The following is a 25,694-nucleotide window of genomic DNA, read 5'->3' on the forward strand; positions in this document are numbered from 1 at the left end:
GGCTCGCCCTCTGCCCCCCGTGGCAGAGACGCTGCTCCTGTACAGCGGGGGAGGATTGCGAGGCGGGGGGACAGGGGGCTCTGGGCAGGGGTAGCCCCAAGGCTGCTCCCTACAAGTTCCCTCTCCACCCCCGCGGGTTACACCTCGAAGTTTAAATTTGGCTTCTTTAGAGGGAGCTGCACGACAAACCAGCCGCTTCCCCCTTCTAAATGAGGGCATAGTAGAGTCTGAGGAGTGGGGGTTTTATGCTTAGTGTAACCAAAAATTAGGGTTTGTTGCAGGCTCTAAAGCTTTCGCTTTTGCCCAGAATTTACAGTATGGTATTTTGAAAAAGTTCTTATTTGTATTTTTTCCCTGTGTATAACAACCCAGTGACAGGCTCTACAACTATTTGAAATATTTTGGGTTTTAGCTAATTCTGTATCAAAATCGTGTTCAAGGCTGTTACCATTCGGTTTAAACCCAGAAGAGCTAAGAGAACCAAATCTCTGTCTATAAAACGAAAAGAACTTTGAAGGTTCAAAACATACCCAAAAAACATCATTAAACCAAACGAGTTTAAATGTTGGTGCGAAAAAAATAGTTGTTTTTCTTTTTAATAGTAAAAGGGGCAAAGAGAAAGAAAGAAATGTGCATGGGGGGACAGGGAGAGAGTGACGGGGCTCAGGTGGAAGCATGTCACCCTTCCGAGGGTCTCGAGAACGACGTCTCGTTGCTCTCCTCCATCCGGTCCTCTCGGTGATGAGGGTCCCCCGCCGCCCCGCCGGATCCAGTGGATTGATACACGTTTTGGGCAGGTGGGAACGCCCGCGTGCCTCCCCTAAGGGGGCTAGCTTTGACGCTGTCCCTTGCAACACCCTGGACCTGTAGGACATGCTGCAGTGCTCTGGTGCAGGGTCTGGGGACCCCTTTGGGGAGCCTTTGAGGGGCGATGACACCCCCTCTGCTGTGGATAAGCTTTTTCCCCGGTGAAGTGCCCCACAGCTGAGCTCGTCTGCACGGCGGAGGGTGGGTGTTAACTGCCCCTCACCAGAGGCTTTTCCACTACACACCCAAAGCCTTTCCCCCCCCACCCTTTGGTTCGAGGGTCTGTGCGAAGCCTGGCAGCTGAAAGCCCTGAGGCTGCGGTCTCCACCCCGAGGGTGTTGAGCCTGTGCTCTGTGAACGTATTCTTCCCCAGCCCTGAGTGGTTACTTTATCTTCTCTTCATCAGCGAGCAGTCCAGGGCCACAGTCAGAGCCCCATTCAGGGTGTGATAGTCTTCTCTGGAGCTATAATACAGTTTTTTGCTATAATAGGCAGAAGTCCTTCATTAAAATGTTTAAGTCATAAGCTATAATATTTCAGTCTCCGACACAGGCAAAAGGAGGTTCTCGAGCAGTTTGCCTGTTCCCTCCAGTCACTTTGCAGCATGTGTGCACACTTGCTAACAAGTGCTGTGCTTGCATGTTTGAATTCTGTCCTCACGGAGTTCAGTATAAGAAGACTGTCTTCTGATTTATTTGTGTATTTTCTTGGTACCTCTGAAAAGGTATTTGAGTATCTTTTTCATACATCCATTCAAGTCTTGCAATATCAGAGAGCATAGCTTTATGTCCCCATAACTTCAAAGTGTTGAGTGATCTTAAATCTTCTCTCCATTGAGCTTCTCACTCTCAGGACCTCCCACTGTTGGCCTGCATTAATGATGAATTATGGATAGGCAATCAAAACAAAAATCACTGCCCGTGTAAGATCTTAACCAAAAAATGTACTACAATAAAACTATTAGTTCTATAATAAAAACATATCAGAAGAAATGTACACAGTTTACATTTTAATACAAAATTTTACAGTTGGTGGAGGGGAAAATTAACACTTTTCAAACAAAATATCCTTTAGATGCCTTATTACCAAGTTATGATGTATGGCTTCAATATATAAAGCAACTGCCTTAGTGCTTTCGTAAAACTAAGATAATTAATTGGAATGTCTAGCATGCTGGGTTTTTTTTCCTCCGAGTCCTATTTAAATGTGATCTTAATGAATAAGAAAGCTGCAGTGGTTACTTCACCTCTTGACTATATTATCTTACTATCCATGAGGTCATCTGAAGAATGTTTGGCCAGCAAAGAAGGGAATGGTCTTGAAATGTTTGGGGGGAAAGTTCGTGTGGAATTTCACAGGTACTTTAAATCACAAATCAGATTTCTCTGAATTGCTACTCCACATGCTATCAGAAGAGGGTTCTGCATAGGACTCCTGTCTAGTGAATCAGTGGGTGGAACTTCAGTTACCTCTCCGGCCATTATCTGCAAACACAAACTTCTTCAGGGTACTTGTAGATGTTGCCTAAATCCTCATCTGAAGGAAAAAGTGTTTCCAGCAAAAGACTGCTTCATGGGGACTATAAAGAGGAAGTGTTTTAGCCCCTAGAAATGTCTCTAGAAGAAAAATACATTTTGTTTTATAAAGTGGTCCTGGAGTAACTAATTTAATAGATACAGCTGCAAAGGCACTGCTGACATCTGCACTTAAAATATAAATTGATCACTGTGAAAATTCAAAACAAGCCCTTTCCCTGGTATATGCTTTCAGTGTCAACTTTTACCAGTTTATAGTGCTGTCTTGCAAGATACAAAACCGGGCTGCTATTTTCTAATGATGAGACACAGTAATTGCTACACATTTGTTAGCACAGTTAACTGGCTTCTGCTGTGGCAGAGCTGTCATCTTCGTGAATTCCTGGAGGTGTCCATGTGTGCATGTCCTCAGACTGCGTTTGTAGCCTAAACAACCAGTGCAGCAGTATGAAAAACAGTGCAGCTGCCTGCAACTGGGGCAGCTGATTTTTCAACTACAGAGCATGTAGCAGATGTTGGTATGTAAAGGCTATGATCAGGTAGTGGTTCCTACAAGAAAAAACTCAAGTTTTGTCAACTTATTATTTAATAGTAACCAGTAATGGTTATGTGCTTAGCTGAGTAATGAAGAAGTGTTTACTCAACAAGAAGTTATCAAAAACTGTATTATGCCCTTTGGAAAATCCACGAGGTAGCCTCGTTTGAAATCATGGTGCAAAACAGGACAGGAAAAAGTAATTGTTTCAAACGAGTAGATGGAGACAGTGCTGGCAGTTACCAGCCTGAAAAGCTCTCTTGTCCTCGATTTGGACCACTTGCCTGGTTTGTCTCAGCTTTCCACTTGGAATAATGGTTTTCTTACATAAACCAGGGTTTTTTGGTTTGGTGGGGTTTTTTTTTTGGTTTTTTTTGTTTTTTTTTTGCTTTCAGGTCCCTCCTGATAGTCTTGTGTGGTAATGAAGACAAAGACTTAAAACTGCTCTGCTTTTCAGTTTTACAGACTACAGTGTGTGCCCTCAATCTAGGTTTTCTTCAGGAGAGTACAAGAACTGCCCATTAATGCTGTCGTCAGGGCGGTGGTACAGTGTGCAGCTGGGACACTGCCAGCAAGGCTGCACAAAAGCTGAGAAAGGCTCATGGATCCCACAGGTTAGGGGAAGATTTAGACCAAGCAGCATGAATATGGTTGGAAGTTCATGTGGCTGTAAAACTTGGGCTCCAGACTATACCCTAAAGTGTGTCTCTCGGCAGCTGAGGCTGAGGCTGCCTATGAACTCGTGAAGCACTTCTAGCTTCTTCCAGAATACCAGACACGGCAAAGATGGGGAACACAATGGCATAGGCATCACGCAAGTTCCTTAATACCAAAAGCCAGATACTAACTTCTTTTATGAATACATTTTAAAGAGTTCTTGATGCCATTTGGTAGAAAATAAAATTTTTCCCAGTTTCCTCTGGTTGTTTTTTTGGCATTGTATTTTGGGTTGGTTTTGGGACTTTTTTTTTTTGGCTGGCTTTTGGTTTGAACAGACTGATAAGGTTGCTGACTGTGGAAGATATGGTAATAGTGCTTCTTAACATTCAGATGCCTACTAGTAAAAAAACAATGGGCACACCTTTCACTGAATAGGTAAATGCAGGGATCACTGTCTTCATATGCCTGTTCAGTTACTCATTCTGTATGTAAAAATGCACAAATGAAGTTGGGAATGGGAGAAGGCAGCTGATCCCTTGCAAAGCATCCAAGAAAAAATACGCAACACTCATTTCAGAACATTATAACAAAATGATCTAGTGAATTTTATTTTGGGTAACAGCCAAGAAATCTGACATTTTGCCCAATATGGCTTTCTTCTAAAATTAAAAAGTTGCATATACTTACAGTTGAGTCCACCAGCTACAGAAAATCTGTTGTATACATTTTTAATCCATGGCAGCATCACCAGAATACAGCTTTCAGTGGTGTTTTCAAGGTGAATTATATGATAGAAGTTTTGAAATGTGCATTTAGAAGATTTTTATATTGTTTATATGAAAACATACAAATTTTTCATTTATACATATAGTACATATAAAACTCATTGTAATTAGCAAGTATCTTCATCTGGGTATTTACCTCTGTGCATATAGCAAAAAAAGGATGCAGTTTAGGGCTTTAGATGAAATATTAAAGTTCAAAACCTTTGTATACGCTAACTAGAACCTTATTCAAATAACTCAAACATATTTTTTCCTGCTTTTAAAAGATAAGAGATTCAGCTTAAAAATACATTCATAAAACAAAGACAATATTCTCCCTGAGACTACCAGTGTGAGTTAATTTGTGGTAATCTTTGAATGAAAAAATATAAAAAAGACAATAAGCTCTGGTTTTCTCTATGCTGCAACAAATTTCTTGAGCAACACTGACATCATAAAAGGTACAGATTGCGGAATCATGCTCACGAGCTGAAAAACAGTTTCATATATCAGTTTAAGAAAAATTCAATATAGACAAGGGAAGGTAACTAAGTTTTAATGAAAAATCTGTATCTGTAGTATGTATTAATGGGAAAAAGTTGTGTAGTTGGTTTTTGTTCATTTGTGGCATCTGGTTTTTTTCATTTCAGACATGAATTTTATCCAAAGCAAGACTATATGCTCAAACTGTAGATTCTTGATTTATACTGAGATACGTAGAACAGTTTTCTAAATATTTCAAGCATTTGTTTTTGTTAATATTCATAAAAGAAATACAGAACCTGTGGGAACAGTTTCTGCTTAAATTTAATGATAAAATGTTTGATTATAACTAGATGGTGAAGTCTCATAAGCAACAGGTGAGGAGTCAGCCCCCCTCCCCAACAAACAGCTCCTGGTTTGTGGCTTTTTTCATCTTCTATCAGAATCAATCTGCTCTGAAGGCCAGCAACTACACTAGTTTTATTTAGCATTCTTCCTTTTAAATGTTAGCCAGAGAGGGTTTTTAAACTGCTACAAAGTAACAGAATCGGGATGCGTTAAATATATCCTGCCCAAATTGGAGAGAGTGAGAGATATATATCTTTTCTTTTACAATTCAAGATGTATTTATAGTAACCATGCAATTATGTTATTTGGGGGAAAAGCCTTACCTGAAATCAAAGAAAACACATTTATAGGAAAAAGGGGGAAAGCATTATTTTTGTTCTACCAAAATTTATTATGTAGTAATTACAAAGTTTAAAGATTCTTCCATTTTAAATAAAAATAATAGTTATAATTACACATATTGTATAGTACCATGTCAGGTGATTCCAACAAATATAACATGTAATACAGTGCAGTTTCAAATCAGAAAGACAAATACCTCCTCATTCACAGTGTTTGACAAATTACAGGAAAGCTTGTTCACATGAGGGTTTACTTAAGGTCATGCTCTTATAAACAGTCCACATCACGCTGTGCCACAAAAACAAATCATCTCTCAGAACGTGAAGTATCGGGCAAACCACTCCTGGCGTTGTGGATCTGGTGAAGCCACTGGTGAGGCATCAGTCTGAGGAGGGCTAAATTCACAGAAAGAAAAAGAACAATTATCCTACAACTACATGAAAAGTACAACTGCTAGGAGAAGAAAAAAAAAAATCACAGAGAATATTCGGTAAGGAACACAGTCTGTTTTTCCATGGCTTAATTATCAGTGTGCCTTAGGATGTGATTTAATGTCTCCCTATAGAATCTGTGATCATCCACTCCATTGGAGAGCATCAGCAGCATGGACAAGTCAGTTCAGAAGCCACATTACGGGGCGGGCAAGTAATATTTTGGGAAACATAATTTTAAATCTCATAAATAGCTGTAGTTTTCAGGAAGAATAAAAAGAGTTTTCTTGGAAAAGCACGACTGTAGAAGGTCCTCTTTTAGCATCCTTTTCCTGTGGTCAAGTTAATTTTGAAAAATATGATGTGAACATCATATTTGTAGACATGTGCTCACAAAGACTGGCTGGCAACTGAATAGAAATACACACTGTTGTAGTACTTAACACCTATCACAAATACCACTTGCAATTGTTCATGCACACACTTAAAATATGCCAAAATACTGGGAAAAACGAACTGCTGCACTGCAAACAGCATTTGGCTCCTCTTTGAACACTTAACATTCTCACAAAATGAGCAGGAAAGAATAATTTAAATTTAATTATACAAGTTCCTTTATCGGTAAAAATTGGTAATAAAATAACCTCTACTACAGGAGAATACAGAGCACAAAACAATCTGGAGTGAAAACTCCAGCATCACGGTCCATGGGGTCATGCACATGCATGTTTATAGGTACCTGAGCATACTCATGCACATAACATGCACAGGAAAAAAAAATAGCAACAGTACTTTTTTTTTTTCTTTAAAAAAAAAGGTTTTCTTGAAAAATACTGTTTTTCCTTTTCTATTTTAGATTCTTTCATTTGTTTCCCTTTATAAGTAGCAGTTGCTAGGTATGTGATCTTTTGCATAAAACCAAAGGAGAGAGCAAACAACCAGCTGTAGGACCAGTAATTACAAGTCACTTTAAGTTGGCAACTTAGAGGCAAGAGATCAGCACCTACTAGATACAAAGTACAGCACTTCAGTGTATTTAGTATGTGCACGTATCAAGCTAAAAGATTACAATCCTGCCTCTAAAACGCCATTTTTAAGTTATTCAATTCCATATATTATTTTGTGAGAGAATTACTTGAGACTTTAATGCTGGTTTTGATTACTGGAAGCTCAGCATTAAGCGCCCAAGCCTATACATTTCCTGTTGCTGTAGTAAGGTTACTCCTATGAAACAATTTCATATAGGTGAGGAAAGAGGAAACACAAAACATTCACCTAGCACGGAAAATAATTTTCTTATATAAAAATCTTTATCACATAATACTAAATAAAAAAACCTCCGTGCTAGTATCAATTCCTAAATGAAAATCAGTAAATAACACAAACATCTAAAACAATTGTTCATATATGTAAACAATTGGAAGCACATGAATTCTGTTAAGGTATTTAAAAGGTTTTCAAAGTTCAAGGCTCAGAAAAAAGTGAGAGAATACTTCACATTTCAACAAGGTCTACAATAAAAAGGAATACTATAAAGAGGTTATAATTATAATGTAAAAATTTAAAATGCTGTAAGAGTACTTGTACCTCTGAAAGGCTGATAAAGCAAATGGGATTCAGCTCAATAAGAATGCAAAATTTTCCTAAGTTAAGGAAAAAAAAAAAAAAACATTGGTGAGGCAGTGCTCACCTCAAAAACGTCTTGGGCTCTTTGGGTGGCATTGGCTGTGGTAGTGGTTTGCTGCTGTTGAACTCAATATCGTGGATGGGTGAGTTAGGAATGGGGTCCAGGCGGTTTGGATGTCCATTGCCCACCACTCCGCTAGATTCCAGAGCACTTAGATTGGGGACACTCACAAACCTGTTTGTTGCTTTATCGTTCTTCTTCTTTTGCTGCATTAAAAATAACAAACGTAAGGAAGGCTTCTTGCACCAGGACAGACGAGGACATTGGCTAACGTAGAAGTTTTAGTAATGGCTGGTTTGGAGGTTTTTTTGAAGGAGAGGAATTGGGACAGATTAGGCTCTTTTTCCAATTCTAGTTTTCTGTTTGCTTTGACCTGAACACCACAAATTTTCACAGAAAAATCGAATTTCTAATCAAGATGATTAAGTTATTATGACTTAGTGCAGTAATCAAAGAGTATATCACATGAGTATATGATCTTTCAATATAACATTTTGGTTATATTGAAACACTGGTTCTATTTAAACATATATCAGTTCTATTTAAAAACTGGAGACTGACAATCTTGTGGAAGATTTCCTTTCAGTCTGTTCAACCTTTCATGTTTACTTAAATCTTTTCTTAATACCTGTGAAACAGCTCTGCTATCAAATGCAATTACAGCAAATTTCAATGATAAAATAAGTGGGTCTCTCCACCACATTTCACCCCATCACCAAGGCACATTTTGGTAACTGGACCATGCAACCCAGAAAAGCACCTACACTTCTTTCACAGCAATTACACCCTCACAGTCAGCAAAGCATTACAGCAATACAGCTAAAGATAAAAATATTACCATACAAGGAGTCCAGTTTCTTGCACAAAGAAAAGGCCTGGATTTGATGCTAATACAGCTGCCACTTCTAGACACCAGATGGCACAACTGAACAGGCTTCTTTTTATAATACTCTCTGTACTTCTCTTGATAGTATTTCAAGGGACTCAAAATATTGAGGAAATCTATTTTTGTATCACTGTTTTACATTCCAGAACACATTATACAAGGGAGTCAGTATTCATCCTCTCTGTTTTCATAGATATTTTAATGCAGAAGGATGTTTCAAGTACTTGTTTTTAAATGGCTGCCTGACATGGTGTGTATGTTCTGACTTCTATCATATTTTTCATGTCCACAATAAAATACTAAAATTAAAAGCGCCTGATTTCCAAAAATAAGAGTTTTTGACATACCCAGAGCAATGGAAAAATCCCTTGCTCAGAAATACAATGAATTATGTATTATTTGAATATATAATAAATATAATAAATAATTTCTTTCAATTACTTATACACAACCCTAACAAAGCAGCTAGGAGAAAAACCCCTTAAGGGCTTATAAACTACATACATTTGAACTAAATAAAGGGAAGGACAAGTGGAATCTCATGTTGTTTGTATATAATACTTTCCAGCAGAATTCCACCTGAAACAGGAGAGCTGCTCTATTTGAGGGTGGGCACGAGTTCAGACGGAGACAGACAGAGTCCTATTGTTTGTTTGCACTTTCTTCTCTTAGGCTCTCTTCTAGCTTTGATTTCAGTGCCTGACCTCTCCAGAGTTGGCAGATGCAAATGATACTAATTGCAGACACATACTCATGGGTGTGTTTGTCAATACACAGTTAAAATACCCCAGCAATTTAACAGAAAACTATAATAGAAAAAGGTGGGTTTTAAGCATCACAGTGAATGATCATCACTTACAAAGGATTAAACTAAGATTGTCTCATACATGTCTGCTGTAGTAGCGGAAGGAGCAAGAAATAAGAAGAAATAGTTTGGTAAAAGTAACCAACTGTATGTAAAAAATACACCTGCAAGACAATATATGCTGTAATTAAAAGTGTGTTAAACTGTAGTTAAATCTGTGTGCTCTACAGGTGGCTCATTTCTGGAAAATGTACAGTATCCACATAAGTGCTTAGAAAAATACTATGATTTATATAATAGTCTCTATAAAACAATCTTCTGAAGCAGTCAAATCTGGAGAGAGAAAACTGTGTCTATTTTTTCCATGAAATTCATGCAAAGTATTAAGAAATTTTAGATGTAAGAATGTAATACTACACTAAACAGATCCATTGTAGAAATTAGAGAAGCTCTAACACATACTGCAATGGCTGTAATTTTGCATTAATATGCAAAGCCTGTATAACTCATAATTTATGTCTTTTTTTTTTACCAAAAAAAGAAAAGAGAATGAAATTTTCAGTTTCTTTGTAATTCATTCTCCAATAACACAGTATGTGCTTTGACAAAATAAAGTAACATAGTCCACAACTCATGAAATGAAAGATCAGAATGTTCTGGCATACAAGACACTTATAAAGTCTAAACATTTTAAGTGATAGAAGCATATTATAAAAATATATGAATTATCACTATGGAAATCTGATGCTGAAGTACTTTTCCCAAACACTTCAGATTTCACACAAAACACAAGGTTATATAATAGATGGTTACATTTCACATCTTTATAAATGAATGGTTCAGACAGACTTCCAATATTTTCAAACAACCATTGAAATTGTATCTGGAAGTCCTGATATTGTCTCTAATGGGCCCACAGTAATTTCTTTTATGCAGTTAGCATAAAAATTAGGCATCCAGATAAGGTTGTGAGAGCTGCTGGGCTTGTAAAAATCATAGGAGAATATTGACATTTTGCAGCAGATTTTGTGCAGAAGTGTGAAATATGCTGATCTGATGTGAAACTGCAGTAAGGCTGGCTAAATAACACAGCCTGATCTCAAATAATGGAGCCAGACCTCCTTTTAAATAACATGAGCCTGAACCTTGATTACTGAAGCTCTTGAGCATCTGAGCTGCTCAGGCTGTGCCCCTTGGGTTTTAGCCTCTGCTTCAGTACCTTCCCAACTTCTTCTATCTCTACAGCTGGGAAAAATCTCTTCCCCTTCCACTCCAAGTGAAATAATCTATGTGTTATCACAAGGAGGAAGGAAATGTCAGAGGACGCACTCCTGAAGTGGTGAAAAGAAATAGTATTTTTAGTTTCTGAACCACAGTCTATTCACATTCCTCATGAAGGAATGCTGCTGGCTTTTTAAGTTGCAGGAAGGCTACTATCCCTGTGTGTACAGTAAGGTGGTGACAGTAACTGAGAAGGCTAGAGACTGACTTCTGTCTCTTGCAGCCTCCACTGTCCATACTGGTTTGTCACTCCACTTCTCCAATCTTACTCTATGTCTTTCCCCCTTCAGACTCATTCCATGCCCTTCTGACACACTTCCCCTTTTTACCCTTATTCCATTCCTTTTAGTGTCCTCTCTCCCTCTGTCTTTCTAATTCTCTTCCACCCTGAGTGCTTCCCAAGAAGTGCAAAGTGCCCTTGCACTTTCCATAATAACCAAGAAAAATTACAAAACTAAAACCAGTTAGGGGTGTCCCTGCTCTCTATGGCATGATACAGTTCTGCCCTCCATTGCTTTTCTGTCATGTTTCCATTTTAAATTTGCAGTTTTGTGATAAGGAACTGTGTTCTATGTCACGCATGTCAAGCAAACCAGGGCAATAGCATCAGTGGATCTCTCAACAACACAAAAGAAACAAACCTACACAAAAATAAGTAGACAAATGGAAAACTATGTTCCTTGTTTTGAACATGTCTGTTAAGAGTGATTTATGTATAGATGCAGGCGCACACACACACATACACATATATCTTTTCTTTTTACTATTATCTTAAGTTTAGATTTCTTTTTCTTTACTTTAGCAATGAAGTCCATGGAACATACCTTCACCAATGGATTAATAACACCAACATTAGGGCTTGCATTAAACATTTTGTTGTAGTTAGTCTCCCTGTTTACTAGTTCCAGCTGATAGAACTTTTTGTCCTCCTAAAAAGAACAACAGATAGAAACTTCTTTTTATGCATTTTCAATCAGTTAGTGGCCAAATCTGCCTGTAAAATTTTCTCAAATAAATTTATGTTTACATTTTAAAATAATCTGGTAATTCTAAAAATTTGATTTCATGTTTATATATTATTATATGGAATAATCTATATAATTTCTATTTATGCAGTTCTAAGGTCCTGAGAGTGAGCACAGCCTAATGGATTATGTACTGCAAAAGGCTCAGTATAGTTAAATTCTGATCTTTAATCAACTTTGATTTCCTCATTCCTTCTTGCTTCTTAATTGGGATGTAATCAGACTAACCCAAGTCAGGGTGTTGTGCTTTGAATTTGGGAAGCTCAGTGGGTCAGGATCTTGGTCTTAGAAACCTTGCAGAAGAGACTATTACTTATATGGCTTGTCCCAGGATTGGAGGCAGGAGATATCTGATAAAGGACGTACCAAAATACTTCTTGTAATAATGTCTTATGCTTGATTTTGTTCTACTATTATGAGTCATTGAAACCAGAGGAATAATGTGTTAAAGGATATGAATAACGTGCTAGCAGGATTGGGTCTTTAAATACATTTCAAACACTTTGAATCAGATTAACTTTTGTATTTGTCAAGATATTACACCAAGAGAGAATAGAAGTCTTACAATCAATTTCTTTATGAGTTGGTCCCGCTCTGCAATTAGGTCTTTCAGTTCTGAGATAAGCTGCAAGTCTTCTGGTCTTGATTCTCTGTTTTTGTATTTTTCTTCCATTTCTTCTAAACTTTATAGAAAAGAAGAATACCCCCTTTAGCCTGATCCAGTATTAAATGATGAGTGAATAGTCACATTTTTGCTAAGTACAAAAGAGAGCTCAGGGAGTAAAAACAGAGGATGACTTTCTTATCACCTTGAAGGAAATTAATTTCTATGTTCTCCTTCCACTTTAGATAGTAAAGAAACAAAACAAACCAAAAAAACCCAATAACCATAACTTTTGCTCCAGCAGCTAATAATCTAGGGAACATTCTAAAAACTTAACATCCTTCCTGTGCATGCACTACTACATTTTTGGAAAAGGCCACTTGGAAATCAGGCTGAAAAAAAAGCATTCAAAACCACAATATGAAGAGCATAATTACAGAAGACATAGCTAAAATTGGTTCTTACATAAAATATAGGGACTACATAGCATTATATTTAATACTAATGTAAATTTTAAAAGCTGGCAATTCACTTTCCTAATGAGGGAAACCAAAAGTATCTTTTTTAAAATTTATTTTAATAGAAGACTACTCTGAATAAAGATCCATTTTTGTGACACTGGAGAAACTGGATAGACAGAAAAAGCTGGCAGCATTTCCTCAGTTCATGTGGAACATACTGGAACAAAAGATACCCAAGAACACTGGAGACTAATAGGTAACTAACTCCTCTCCACAAAAGCTATTTAGTACCATTAGAGATGAAATAAAGGAATGAGCAGCAAAACAAAAGGAATAACACTTGGATATTAGGATATCTAATGTAACAACTGAAAAAAAAAACCTAAGAAGAAATTTGAGATGCCTGGTGGGAAAGCATTAAAGGAGAGAAGTGAAATAAGCCAACTGAGAGAGGAATTGTATGAGTAACTGCATAAATATCCCTTTTTCTTAAAGAACAAGTTTCGAAGACATGACAATTTCAAGAGATTGTGTCTCTTTTAAACTAGTAACATGCTCATGATGCTAAATATAGTTTCAAAGGCAAGTACCAAAATATGTGTCTCACATATTCAGCCCTCATGTAGATTAGAGAACCAAGTATCAGAACAGGTTCAGGAAATTTAACAAACTTAGTGAAAAAAAGAAAAAAAATCCCAATCAAATGCTGAGAAAAATCTATTAATTCAATTGAATCTAAATCAGGTCAAGCTTAATTCCACAAGAATTAAACAAACTGTAGACACCTGGAAGCAGACATAATTTTTCACTTCAGATAAATATTTTCTCTTTGTAAGAGAAACTTATGTGATTTTTACTTTGATTTGCAGCTGAAAAAGCAGTTAATATTAAATTATATAGATAATTTAATAACCTTCAAATAACCTGTAAATATTCTGAGGAGATTATATAATGTATTTACATAAAACAATATGAATGAGAACAACGTGATTGTTTTTACTTGCAGAGAAGGCATTTGACTCAGCAGAACAGAAATAGCCTCAGCTGGCTTAATTTTTGTGTATACACTTTATGCTGGGTTAAGCTATTGTATATAGATCCCCAGAGTATAGTACATAGTTACACACAGCTGTCATTTTATTTTCAGATACTTCCGAGAACTGGGATTTCTTCTGTTTCAAATAGATAATTTGTACTTTAAGGACTTCAGTTGTAGAGCCTAATTAATGACATCCACTCTCAACTATTTGAAGACAGATTCTCCATTTCACAAACACTCATGAGGCCACGCTTTAGGTGAGGCTGAACCTGGGAACAGTTACTTGAGAAACAGATACATAAAACTTCTCTGAGTTGGTGGGGGGGGGGGTGTGTGTTGGTCTTTTGGGGTTTGCTTTTTGTTTGGCTTTTTCTTGTTTAGGCTTTTTGTTGTTTGTTTTGGTTTTTTGCTTTGTTTTTGTTGTTTGTTTGTTTTGGTTTCAGTTTGTTTTTTAAAATTTGTTAGCTTTTCTACATAGTTTCCTCTTTGGACAGCTTCTTGCTTCAGTGTAAATAGAGAAAAAACACACTGAAAGCCAGCTCAGGGTTCCCTGGATGATGCTTGCTGTTTTAGGCCAGTGGCTGCCTCCTCAAAGCTCTAAATCGAGCAAGAGCAAGGTGAAGAAAACCTAAATTCAGAAGAAGCTAAATTCAGAAAATTCCTGGACACTGAGAAGCAAACAACTTAATGTGAAAAACATTTGGGGTAAACAGTTCCAAAACAGTTCTGGTGGCTGCTCATAGGCCTGTTTCTCATACAAGATAAATGCAGCAAACAAGAGGTAGCTTAGACCTAATTTACTGAATGGCAAGGTACCACGTTTATCAGGGCATAAGAATGTGCATGTGGACAACTACAAGGGAGTGAGAACTAGAATTTTACAGCCATTTCATTTGAAGACAGTTTCTGAGGGCTCATTATCCAGAAAAAGCTAGATGCATTTTGGCTTTACTGTCCATTTGTAACTGATACTTAGAAAAGCTTTCTATCAAAAACTTAGAACCAATTCTTCTCCCTGCCATAAATCTTCTGTGCTGCAAATACAAATCCCTCAGTGACAACTTTGTGGCAGGAAGCCCTCAATGTGCTATGAAACCTGAGCCAGAAACTGTGACCAAATGGGTAACATCACAGAGATAGAGAATGAAGGATGTGGAAAACAGTGGTTGGTGACATATTATTACATCACTTCTGCCACCATTAGGTGGTCTACTCCCTGGTGGCATTTTGGCTCAAGAGAAACTCTTAAGCCTTCTGTTATTGTTATGCTCATACAATCCATTTCAGACACTAATTTTCCTTATGCTACCAAATCTGAAAATGTTTGCATCACTCATGTTACAATCTCACTTCTTAGTAGTAGTAAACAGTACAGTAAAAAACCATACTGTTTATAAACTTGTTGAAGAAATTCTTGTGTTCTCAAAAAAGATATATTAAAGTTTGAGAAAGAAACCATTTGAAATCATGTGTTCTCCAACTTTCTAGGAACTACACAGATTTAGTATCTTTCCTACCTGAAATTTTTTGGTCTCAAACCCTTAACAATTTACCTCCTAAATTCCCCTAAAGGTTATAGAATTGTGTTGCCTAAAGAATGCAAGATTAGGCCCCCTGCTTTATTGAGGTATTTGTACATCTGCATCTCTGCAGTATCTTCAGGAACTTACGGACACCAGAATAAACTATTCACTCAAATGCAGCTACATACAGTTTTTTTTAATGCAACAAAACTTACGAAATTTGTAAAGCTGAATTAATTTCCTTGAGCAGCTCTTGGGTCTTATTAAAATCTGCCAGCATGCTTTGTTTCTCTCTGATGTGATCTGCTGTCAAGACATCCAGCTCTTTCTCATGTTTCTTGCTTAAATCTTGCTCATGCATCCTGTTTAATTTAGTTTTTGTTAAAAAAAGAGTTATTCTAAAATCAGACTTTTTTGTTCATCATGATTTTCTGCCATGCTTCTAACGGCTTTTACATAATATCAGACAACACAGAAGGAATTACTGATTCATCAAAATCCACTACTTACTGTTCTCCAATCTTCTAGCTTATTTCATGGAAAATGCATCTCCTTTAATGCTTTTTAAAATAAGCCAACATAATGAATTTGAAAATAAACCCACCAAAATCCAACACTTGAGTGAACTGCTACTAAAATATGCCAAAATGTGTCACTGAAATGCCACTTAACTGCACAGCATAGTCACTCACTTTACTAGTAAAGGGCATAGCTTTACTGAAGAAGACTAAATGGTATGTGTAACATGACTTGATTAAGAGGATAAATTTAAAACTGAAAATGGTAATCTTTTTTCAAAGTAAAAGAGTAAGTGAAACAATCCAGGTTTGAATTTAGAGTGGAAAAATTCATACCTGATCTGTTGGTTGGATTCACTGTGTATTCTAAGAATTTCTTTCCCTTTAAACTCTAATTCCTTTGTCAATGCACTTATATTTTCATGAAGATGCAGAATCTCTTTGTCCAGTTCAGCTATATGATGGTCTCGGTGTCTAAGTTCATCTTGTAGATCTGATATTCGGCATAAAAATTCTTTTTCCTATGATATAAGTAGCAGCAGCAAAAAATATTTTAGATAGGCTTGTTTCTTAGAAGTGATGCCTACAATACCTGCTTTTGGAAGACAATTCAGCTGAGCAGAATTTTCCATCCAATACACAATTTTTTCAGCTTTTGATGCTGACACAAATTATAATCAAAGCAAAGGGCTTTTTTATTGTGTACAAGTATAAAGAAAGAAGAAATCAAAGTTATGTAATAAATGATTTCCACTTGCAAGGAAAGTTAAAACCCATGATTACCATTGCCTGTTAAATTTGGTGTAGCTCATCACATTTTCCTTTTGCCCACACGAACAAGAAAAAATCCCAGGTACCACTAAGATCCAGGGCCTGGGCATTTCCTTTTCCTTGCCTCGTCAGCTTACAATCCAGAGAAACTTTTTTCCCTTACAGCCCCATTCAATGGGAGAAAATTGCTCAAGATGTATGCCCAGCACAAACAAAAACTAATTCAGAAGTCTCCTATCTTCCAAATATATACAAGGGTCATAAATATCTTGCAGCAGAATATGTGCTAAATAGTTTATGTTATATTTATATGGTGTCCAATAAATCAAGAAAAGTCTTTTTTTTTTTTTGCATAACAAATTCCAGTGAGGTTAATAGCTGGGAAACTCAGCTGGAGCCCATTCCAATGGCTTTGATAATGAGTCTGCTTGGTTTAGAAATGTCTGTAATGAAAACAGCTTTTTCAGAGTTTTCGATTTTCATTTATTCCACTTCTTACAGTTTCACAATAATTAATGACTGTATAGTTTGCACAGAGAAAATCAGCAGATATTCCAAAGTAGTTTTATGTATAATTGTGTTTTGTGCCTTCATGCCTCCAGGAAATGCAAATATATCCTAGTGCACGAATTTCATAGGGCATCTTTAAGAGCAGACCATTAAAAATAACTATGTATCTCCCTATATAAAGACTATGTTAAATTTATAAGAAAAAGCAAAGGAAAAATTAACATCTACACATTTAAATATTTCAAAAAGTAGCAAATATAATCACCCTGATCAGACCACTCTGCATCTCATTCAACTCTGATCCTGTGAACTGATGAGCATTCTAACACAGGAAACATCAGTAATTGCTTTGCCCTTAGTACAACCAAAGCTTGTGTTTAGCAGATCATTATACTGAGGCAAAAAGTACACACTATTTGGTTGGATCAAACACCAGTTCTTGTAACTTAAACTTTTTTTTTCTAACATTTCATTCAGGTGCCAGACCCTGGACTTAAAACAACACATGACTGAAACTATATCCTCCAAAGCATGACAGCACCATGTTTTTGCCTTTGGTGCTCACACTGTTAAACCAGCAAGGAATAGCTAAAAAATGGTTCACCTTCGACTGTCTCTGGTTTTGGGTAAACGCTATGTCCAACAAACCCTGTTTCCTCTGTTAATATATTTCTAAACCTACTCCTCGTTGGTGCTGGAGTATCAGTAAATCAGTCTTGAAAAGCCTATTATACAGGCAAATAAAGAAGTAATTTTCCACTCCTCTTATTTCCAGGAGCCTGTCTTTCAATAGAGCTTAAACTTTGAATTTTTAACTACTAGCAGAAAAACTGATCGTGTATAAAATGAAAAATAAAACTTCAGTTTGCTGCTGAAAGTAAAGGCAGTTCATACTGGCTTTGGGGGTTTGCTTTTGGTGGGGTTTTTTTGTGTACATTTTTCTTCAGTTTGAAGCAATCATTTGATTATAAACAACCACTTCTTTTGCCATCTCTTAGGCTTCAAAGAGAAACAGCTTTTTCCTTCCTGCTGGCAGCTGAGGATGAGTACATTTTGCAAGAATGGGCACTTGCCTCCCATGGCAAGCCAAGGTGCTCCCAGATGGCTGCACAGTTCTGAGAGGAAACTACCTTAATTCAGGAGCCTTTTCTAGGCTTTGAACGAGGTTTGTGGAAGGCAGAAAAAGCTAAGCAAGGAAGGTTAGGAAACTGGTAGGAATGCATTAGCTGCTGGTGCCAGATGATTTTGAAGGATTACATGTTTGTTGTTTGTTCACAACAGTTCCTGCCTCCAGCAAAGGGAAAAATGAATATTGATCATGCCATTTCACAGCCAGTTGCCAGCCATGCCTCCTACCTGTCGCCTGCCGAGTTCTATGCTTCTTTCAAGCTCCATTTTGGCAGCTACCAGTTCTTGCTGATGGTTGTGCCTCAGCTGGTCAATTGCTGCTGCATGTTGGTGATTGAGCTCTGAGCGCAAGGAAGCTGGTTACCATAAACAAAGAGAAAAGTTTATTGTGGACGTGTTTACATTAATTAACAGTAACAGTCCAGCTCCATCTAGTATTGCTGCTGACCTAAAACACACTTTACATCAGCTAAGTAATTGTCCTGTATTCTGTTCCTGCTGCTTTTTGAAAACATCAGTTCTCCATCAGGAACTTTGGTTGCTTACTCCTTCCAGAAGAGCCTTAGGGGTGAGATATTTCAAAAGTGAAGAGTCTAGGCTTACCTGTTAAAGATTATAGTGATTTTAAGAGGAACACTTAGGTCAACACGGAATGACTCTGAGAGACACTTCAGTGTTATAATACACACAAACACACACACGTACATGTATATTTGCATGAGTAGAAATAATGGTTTTGGACCCATTTTCAAATCTGAAAATAGTATACCTAACATAGCTTTTCCTTCATCCTCCAGCTCAAATCGTAGAGTCTGAAGTTCCTGTTCCATCTCCAATTTAAAGCCTTCCATGGCTTGTTTGTGTGTTTCTTTCAGTGCATGAAGTTCTTCCGAATGCTTCTGTTGTAAACGTTCTTCTAATTCCTATTAAATTGAAATTGACAAAATTTGTTCTATACCAACTCTGAGAATTTATAAAACATTCCACAATAAACAACTGGAAACAAAAAGCAGGCATTGACATACTCTAGAAAAGAAATGCACTAGTATTACTCATATTTTCTAATCGCCCTACTGTATTATTTCTTTTCAGTGGTTGATGGTTACCAAGATTACCTGTGCACAAAACCCGTTTGGCTCACAGCTGGAAAAGAGAAAAAAATCAATCCATGGATATATCTACAATAGCAAGCAATGTAATAGGGTGCAGATTCATAGATGGGTTTAATGTGCACACAATACACATTTGGGGACTTCTGCTCCCTAAGGGCACCCATGTTTACTCCCTATGGAATTGTATGAAGCATAATGTTCCTGGTACACATCTTCTGATTTCATTTAGAACAAAAGGAGTGCACTTTGTTTGCTCCAAGACCAGTCTATGATGTGAACCAAAGTACAGTAAGGGCACACAGTGGGGAAAACTGATGCAAAGGCACACTCTGGAGCTGAACTTAAAAAACCTTAAGAACCACCCCCATTACGTACCATGCACTACCAAAATTGCAGTTTTAAAGCTGGTTTCATCAAAGTTTTAAAAAAAGTATCTTGTGTGGGGCATGAAAATTACCTTGCAAGTCACAGAACATATCTTATACAATTTTCAACATAATGAAAATATAAAATACATTGCAAAGGAGTCTATTGACAGAAAATACATGCAAAATTAACTATAATGGCAAATTTCTACTCAAAATCAGAACAAGAATATAATATTAAATGTAACAGTGTCAATCTACTGTACAGAAATGCATGTGTTGATAATAATTTTACATATATACACACACACCCCCCTATATATGTGCATATAACTCAAGACACGGAACAACGCCAGTATTAGAAAAATTTTCACTATGTCTTGTTCAGATTGAACTGGATAACAGTATTACTGTAATACATCAGCTGAAAAGGAAATTTAGTAGTTATGCAGATACATTCTTTACTAATTGCAACTGTGTACGTAAAAGGCTAACATAGCAATATTCTCTGCAGAGTTTGGAATAACCATATAAACATGCCTTTTGTTCTTGCTCTTTTGTTTCTTCCATGTTTTGAAAGGCAAGGATATGAGCTTCCTGAAGTGACTTATGCCTTTGCTGATGCTCTTCTTCTAATTCCTGGATCTCCTGAGTCAGCCTCTGTCGCTCCTGACTGAACTGGGCTTGTAGCTGTTGCAAAGAGCTCTGTGACTGGGAAAGCTGCATCTCCAGATTCTGCTTCAGTAAGGAGATCTAACCCACAACAGAACAGCAAATATTCATTAGTCATTGATACTAACATCAGCTGCAAAGAAGACATTCAGAAGAAGAAAACATTTGAAATTTTAGAGCCAGAGCATTAGCTAAAAGACAAGCAATGTCATCCATCTACTGAATTTGTTGTTAATGTTATATTCTATTTAATATAATAATTACATTTTAATGGTTTTGTAAGGGTTATCATATTGGTCAGTTCATACTGCAGCACTACTTGTAACACAATTTTTAAAGGCCGAATTATCAAAAATTATTTAGGTTTTATGTAAAAGATCAATAAAAATGACACTATCAAGGTCTGAAATCAAACACTTGATTGTTAAACTGTCTTTCAGGGGAACACCCATTCTGCAAGGATAATCTTGCACTTGGAATAGGGGAGGACAGCCTGTGACATCTACACTGATTTTCAAATCTTTTCATATGTCATGGTCCTACCTTACTAGTGGTTTTCTCATTTAAAAAGAAATGGTACCACTCAACATCACAAATAAAAAGTAACACTTGATGGATTTCCCATCACACACTTTTTTGTTAGTTCAGTAAGACTATGAGAGTGATTTTTATGCTTGTTTCCAAGATCGAAACAATATGAATCACAAATAACTCATTTTCTTAGAAATACCTGCTTTTACAAACGATGCTTTTCATCCAACAAGTATTATAGTACACTATATTCCTTTTTTGGTCCCATTTTCTTTTTATAATACTACTATACTTTGTTCTTCACATCAGATAGAATATTTTCAGACTGAAAGTACTAAACCTATATTCCCTTTAAAGCCAAACATGAGAGATACCCTCCAATTCTGGAAACAAGATTTAACCAAAAGAGAATTTTGCTACAGTGACTCAAAGGAAGGAAAATAAAATTGACAAGTGACAAAGAATTTGAATCAGTAAGGATACCTTTCAAGCCTCAGAACATTACATAATATGGAATTATAAATGAAAGTCTGATAGTGTCATTTGATTCAGTATATCTTAAAATTAATGATGTCAAATTCCTAACGACATTGCACATCAAGTTATTGAGTTAGAGAACATTTAAACCCACCAATTAGCAAAAATTAATAGCAGCATACCAAGTACAACTTGTAGCACGAACATTGTTGCTGAACATATGGGTTAAGGTTTTTTTTTTTCAGAAAGACACAGCTTAAGCAGATTTGAAAGAAAAAAGCTACAGAAAAAAAATTAGCAGTAAAACAAACAAAAGAAAACAAAAATCAAACTAATTTAAATGAAATAAGCATAGCTCGTTGTATTTCAGATTCACCAGGTCTTTGTGTCTGGGAAGCTACACTCTAATGTACACTGTATAAACACTATTGTACTTCAGATACCTTTGAAAGAGATTAGCTACAATTAAAGGAGGGTACTGAAGTCCTACACTACATTCTGCAAAACTTTTTACTGAGTACATTAAATATAAATTTCACATACAAATTGTACAGTGTCAGACCAAAGTTTTGTCTGATCTCTGGTTCTGCCTCCAGAAAGGGCTAACCAGGATTACCCTAGAAAAAAAAAGCCAAGACATAAATGTAGGGAGCTTGACTGTAATCCACCTGGAACTGGCAATCTTTCTTAAACCAGAAGAGGTATTTGGGAGCAGATTTATAGAAGAAATAATAACAACTATTATCTGAGCCCATAAAAGCTTTTAGTATCCACAATATCCTGTGTCAGGTTCCATGCAGACATGCCAATTTGACATGATGATCTCCAATACTTGTAATGGAAAGGAATCAAGAGAAGTTCCCTTTTCATGTGCTGTATTCTACTCATGTTTCCATAGCTCTCCATCATTTCCCTCCTTACACCCTTTGCCATACTAAACTGCTTTGGCTCAGTGAGTTGCTCCTTGTAGGAACTTTACTTCATATCTATGATCACATTTCTCTACTTTTACCCCTTTTCTACTATTTCTTTTTTAAGATTAGGAGTCCAAAACAGCACAAGGTATTTGAAATGTGAGTAAACTCTATTTTTACATACTGATTTATATGGTTTTACATGTTACGTTCTCTGTTTCTCTCCTACATTCCTAAAGTTTTATCTGCTTTTGTGACTCCTACTGAGCTCTGAGGTGATGTTTTCATGGAATATCACAGTCTCCAAACCTACTTTCTAGTTGTAACAGGTCAAGGTGAGGCTCATCATTTTACAGAAGAAGTGACAATTTTTTTCCTTATGTATCACTTTGCATTTATCTACACTGAATTTCATCTGCCATTTTATTGCCAAGCCCCTTGGCCTTTTGCAGCTATTCTATGTTGAATAAGCTTTTATAAGCCACAAAGCTTCCTACCTTACTCTTTTATCAACAAGCTGTAAAAGAAAATATTTTGAGCATCAGTGTAACTCCACTGATAATGTACCTTCACTGTGGTAACACTTTATTTAATACCTATATATAATATATACTGTATTTTTTCTCTTCACCCCTAGAAACTCAGCCTGAAGTGGTGTGTTTGCACCATATACCTGCCAGCATGGCCAGCTCTGAATTTTCATATATGCATCATCTTCTAGTACTGCAATGTGCTATTGTCTTCCCTCTCCAGGAAAAAAATAAGCTATTTTGCCTAAACTTCCCTTTGGTCTACTCACATCCCCATCTACTCTAATTCAACTCACGTTTACTGCTGGGCCCTTTTCTCCTTTCTGTAACCTCATATCTACCTGGTCCTTCTCTTCACTTGTAAGCCTATTCTCACTTGTCCCTTTCACCTTGTTTCTGTCCCTCAGGTTTCTCACCATTGTGCTGTCCCGTTCACCCTGGCCACCAGGAGGTACAATTCTAGGGGAAGTCCTGCTCAGTCCTGCAGAACCTCAGGTAAATGTAATGATCACACTCTAACACGCCTTTCATGATAACAGTCAAATGGAGTCAGCCACGGTAACTTAGGCAAATTTTTATTAAGATGACATAAAAAAGAAGTATTTTTGGCTTGAAGTTAAATCAGTCTCTCACTTAAGTTCCTGCTCCAAATTCTGACAATTATCAGTATATAATTTATAAACATGTTGAGCATGGGCCAAGGGCAAAACGATTTTTTCATTTCTGTCTTGGAAATGCAGAAAACATTTTAACTGAGATGACCAAGAGAAGTCTGACATCTGGCCAAGAAGCCGTCTTCGAAGAGATCAGGAATAAGCAGGAGCAGTTCATCCTTCCACCAGATTAAAGTGACGGCAAAACCACAGCCTGAAATGAGTCAATGTCTGGAGATGTCTATTTGCATCAATAGACTATACAGAAAATAAAGGACAATGAGGATTAAATGATTCTAGCAAGCAAGTCAGATTAGTCCCCCCTTCTAATAATTTGTTTTGACGTTGGAAAGTACAAAAAAAGTTAGAAATATGACTCTTTTCAGAAGAGCATGTGATTTTAAATATTATTTTGATTATTCAGTGCATATATTGATATCCTTAAGAGCATGTTTTTGAGAACATTAGTGCCTCTTTTTGTGTGTCTTTGGACCACCATTTCTGTACACCTCTGTACTAAGGATTTAAAAGAAAACAGCTCTGAACACTATTCTCTGAACTTCCAATACTTTTATCCCAGGTTTTCAGCACATTAAAAACCTCAGTGAGAATTAGAAAAAAAAAAAATAGAAAGAGTAGTTTGGCTACAATTATGACTCACACTGCAAAACCGCAAATTATAATAGAGCATCGATCCCATGCTTTGTAGAAAGCTCTGCAATACATGTCTGCACTGCCCACAAGCTTGCTTGCATTAACAGTGACATAAAATCGCTGCTCATGTTATGACCACGTACACAGTGTTTGACGCCAGTGATATGCACACAGTCACACAGATGAGGGGATGCAGTACACAAGCTTTTGATAGCAGCACATGTTCTCGTCTCAAATATTACCATGTCTCCCATTTCATGGGGTAAAGCTGTACAGCAGTACTGCAGGATATGCAGGTTGATTAGTGCAAGCATGCCCTGTTCAAAAGCTGTAAGTGCAAATCACTTACATTGCTGATAGATTTATGCAAAGCTTCACCGAGACAGTGCCGCTATGAAGGAAAGATCATAGGAATAAAGGGAAACATTCAGAAATCAACTAAGTAAAAGAAAAAGGGATAAGGAAGGAAGGGTAAACACAGAACATTAATTATAATTCCATCAGAGAAAAATAAGTTGAAAGCCATCTGGAAAAAATATGAGTATGTTGCTTTGACTTAGTCTATAAGCTACTGAACACAGAACAGAATGATGTCATTTACCATGTTGTGTTTCTGACATACAGTATAGCATTATCTCTTTAACATAATGTTACTATATAGACATATGGTACACAGCTGAACACTTTTGAAGTTATCCACTTGTTTTCTCTTCTCCTTTATGGCAAAATAATTTTGGGAAGAAATCATTAAGTACATGAACAGACACTATATAAGGGCACAATCAACAACCAGCTGTGTCTCTTAAACATCTCAAGCATATTAAATACATCATATTAAAGAGCAAATTTCACTGCTAAAGGGCAGAAAATTAGTTTAGTCTTTAATGAAGACATTTCTATTAAAATACTTCATCTTTCTTAAAATTCAGAACCAAATGGGTACATAAAAGACTACTCCTGAAAGTCTCCAGCAATAAAATGATTTAATGTACCACTTATACTAGTGGTGATTACTAATGAAAAGCAAAAAATCCCAACATATTGCCAAGTAAATGCTCTATGAAATATTATTGATCATACAAATAATATGCATAGTTCATATGTATATAAAAATGCCTGTGTATTTATATATATGAACCATGTAGATAAACACACACACATGCACACACAGAGTCATCAGAAGTTAAGTGAGAACAATTTCAAATCCAGCATGACCACTTTCCCCTTTTGTCACAGGTCAGTCAAGAAAACGGCTTTCTCCAGGAGACAGCAAGTATTTGACATCAGCCTGAAAGCCTATAGATGGGAACTATTACATAACACTTTGCCAAAAGACAAAAATAAATTGTTATTCAGTCTCAAGAATCTAAAAAAAGGCACAACATAAAAATATATTATTGTGAAATATCCAAAATGAGCTTATTAAAATTACAGGAGAGTTGTAAGCATTAATTTTCTACGCAAGAAAGAAACACTAGGAGGCATCATACTCCAGCAGACAAGGCAAGAGATCAGCATCTTACAGCTCCAACTCCAACACCGGACTTTGATACTGCCAGTCTGAACAAATCCACCCAATTTTTCTGTGCTTCCTTTCCCATCTATTTGATTTGTTTAGGAACAAAGCTGTTACCAGCAGGAAT

At 36.7% G+C, this 25,694-nt stretch overlaps 1 protein-coding gene across 8 annotated transcripts in view; it reads right to left on the minus strand.

Moving 5' to 3' along the window:
• Nucleotides 1-4,108: 4,108 nt before the first annotated feature.
• Nucleotides 4,109-25,694, minus strand: part of FAM184A (family with sequence similarity 184 member A) — a 74,660-nt gene continuing 53,074 nt past the window's right edge. The window contains exons 10-19 of one of the 8 annotated variants that reach the window (XM_017739680.1): nt 24,401-24,442; nt 20,161-20,373; nt 18,913-19,066; nt 18,372-18,499; nt 16,071-16,255; nt 15,432-15,578; nt 12,155-12,272; nt 11,389-11,493; nt 7,596-7,798; nt 4,109-5,869 (exon numbers count right to left, since the gene is read on the minus strand). In XM_017739680.1, coding sequence (XP_017595169.1) covers nt 5,788-5,869; nt 7,596-7,798; nt 11,389-11,493; nt 12,155-12,272; nt 15,432-15,578; nt 16,071-16,255; nt 18,372-18,499; nt 18,913-19,066; nt 20,161-20,373; nt 24,401-24,442 — 1,377 coding nt within the window. In that variant the 3' untranslated portion in view covers nt 4,109-5,787. The remainder of the gene's footprint in view (nt 5,870-7,595; nt 7,799-11,388; nt 11,494-12,154; nt 12,273-15,431; nt 15,579-16,070; nt 16,256-18,371; nt 18,500-18,912; nt 19,067-20,160; nt 20,374-24,400; nt 24,443-25,694) is intronic. The other 7 variants (XM_017739681.1, XM_017739675.1, XM_017739674.1 and 4 more) reach the window with 7 other exon arrangements.

This window comes from Corvus brachyrhynchos, unplaced genomic scaffold (genome assembly GCF_000691975.1).
Source record: "Corvus brachyrhynchos isolate BGI_N302 unplaced genomic scaffold, ASM69197v1 scaffold14, whole genome shotgun sequence".
Taxonomy (NCBI): Eukaryota; Metazoa; Chordata; class Aves; order Passeriformes; family Corvidae; genus Corvus; species Corvus brachyrhynchos.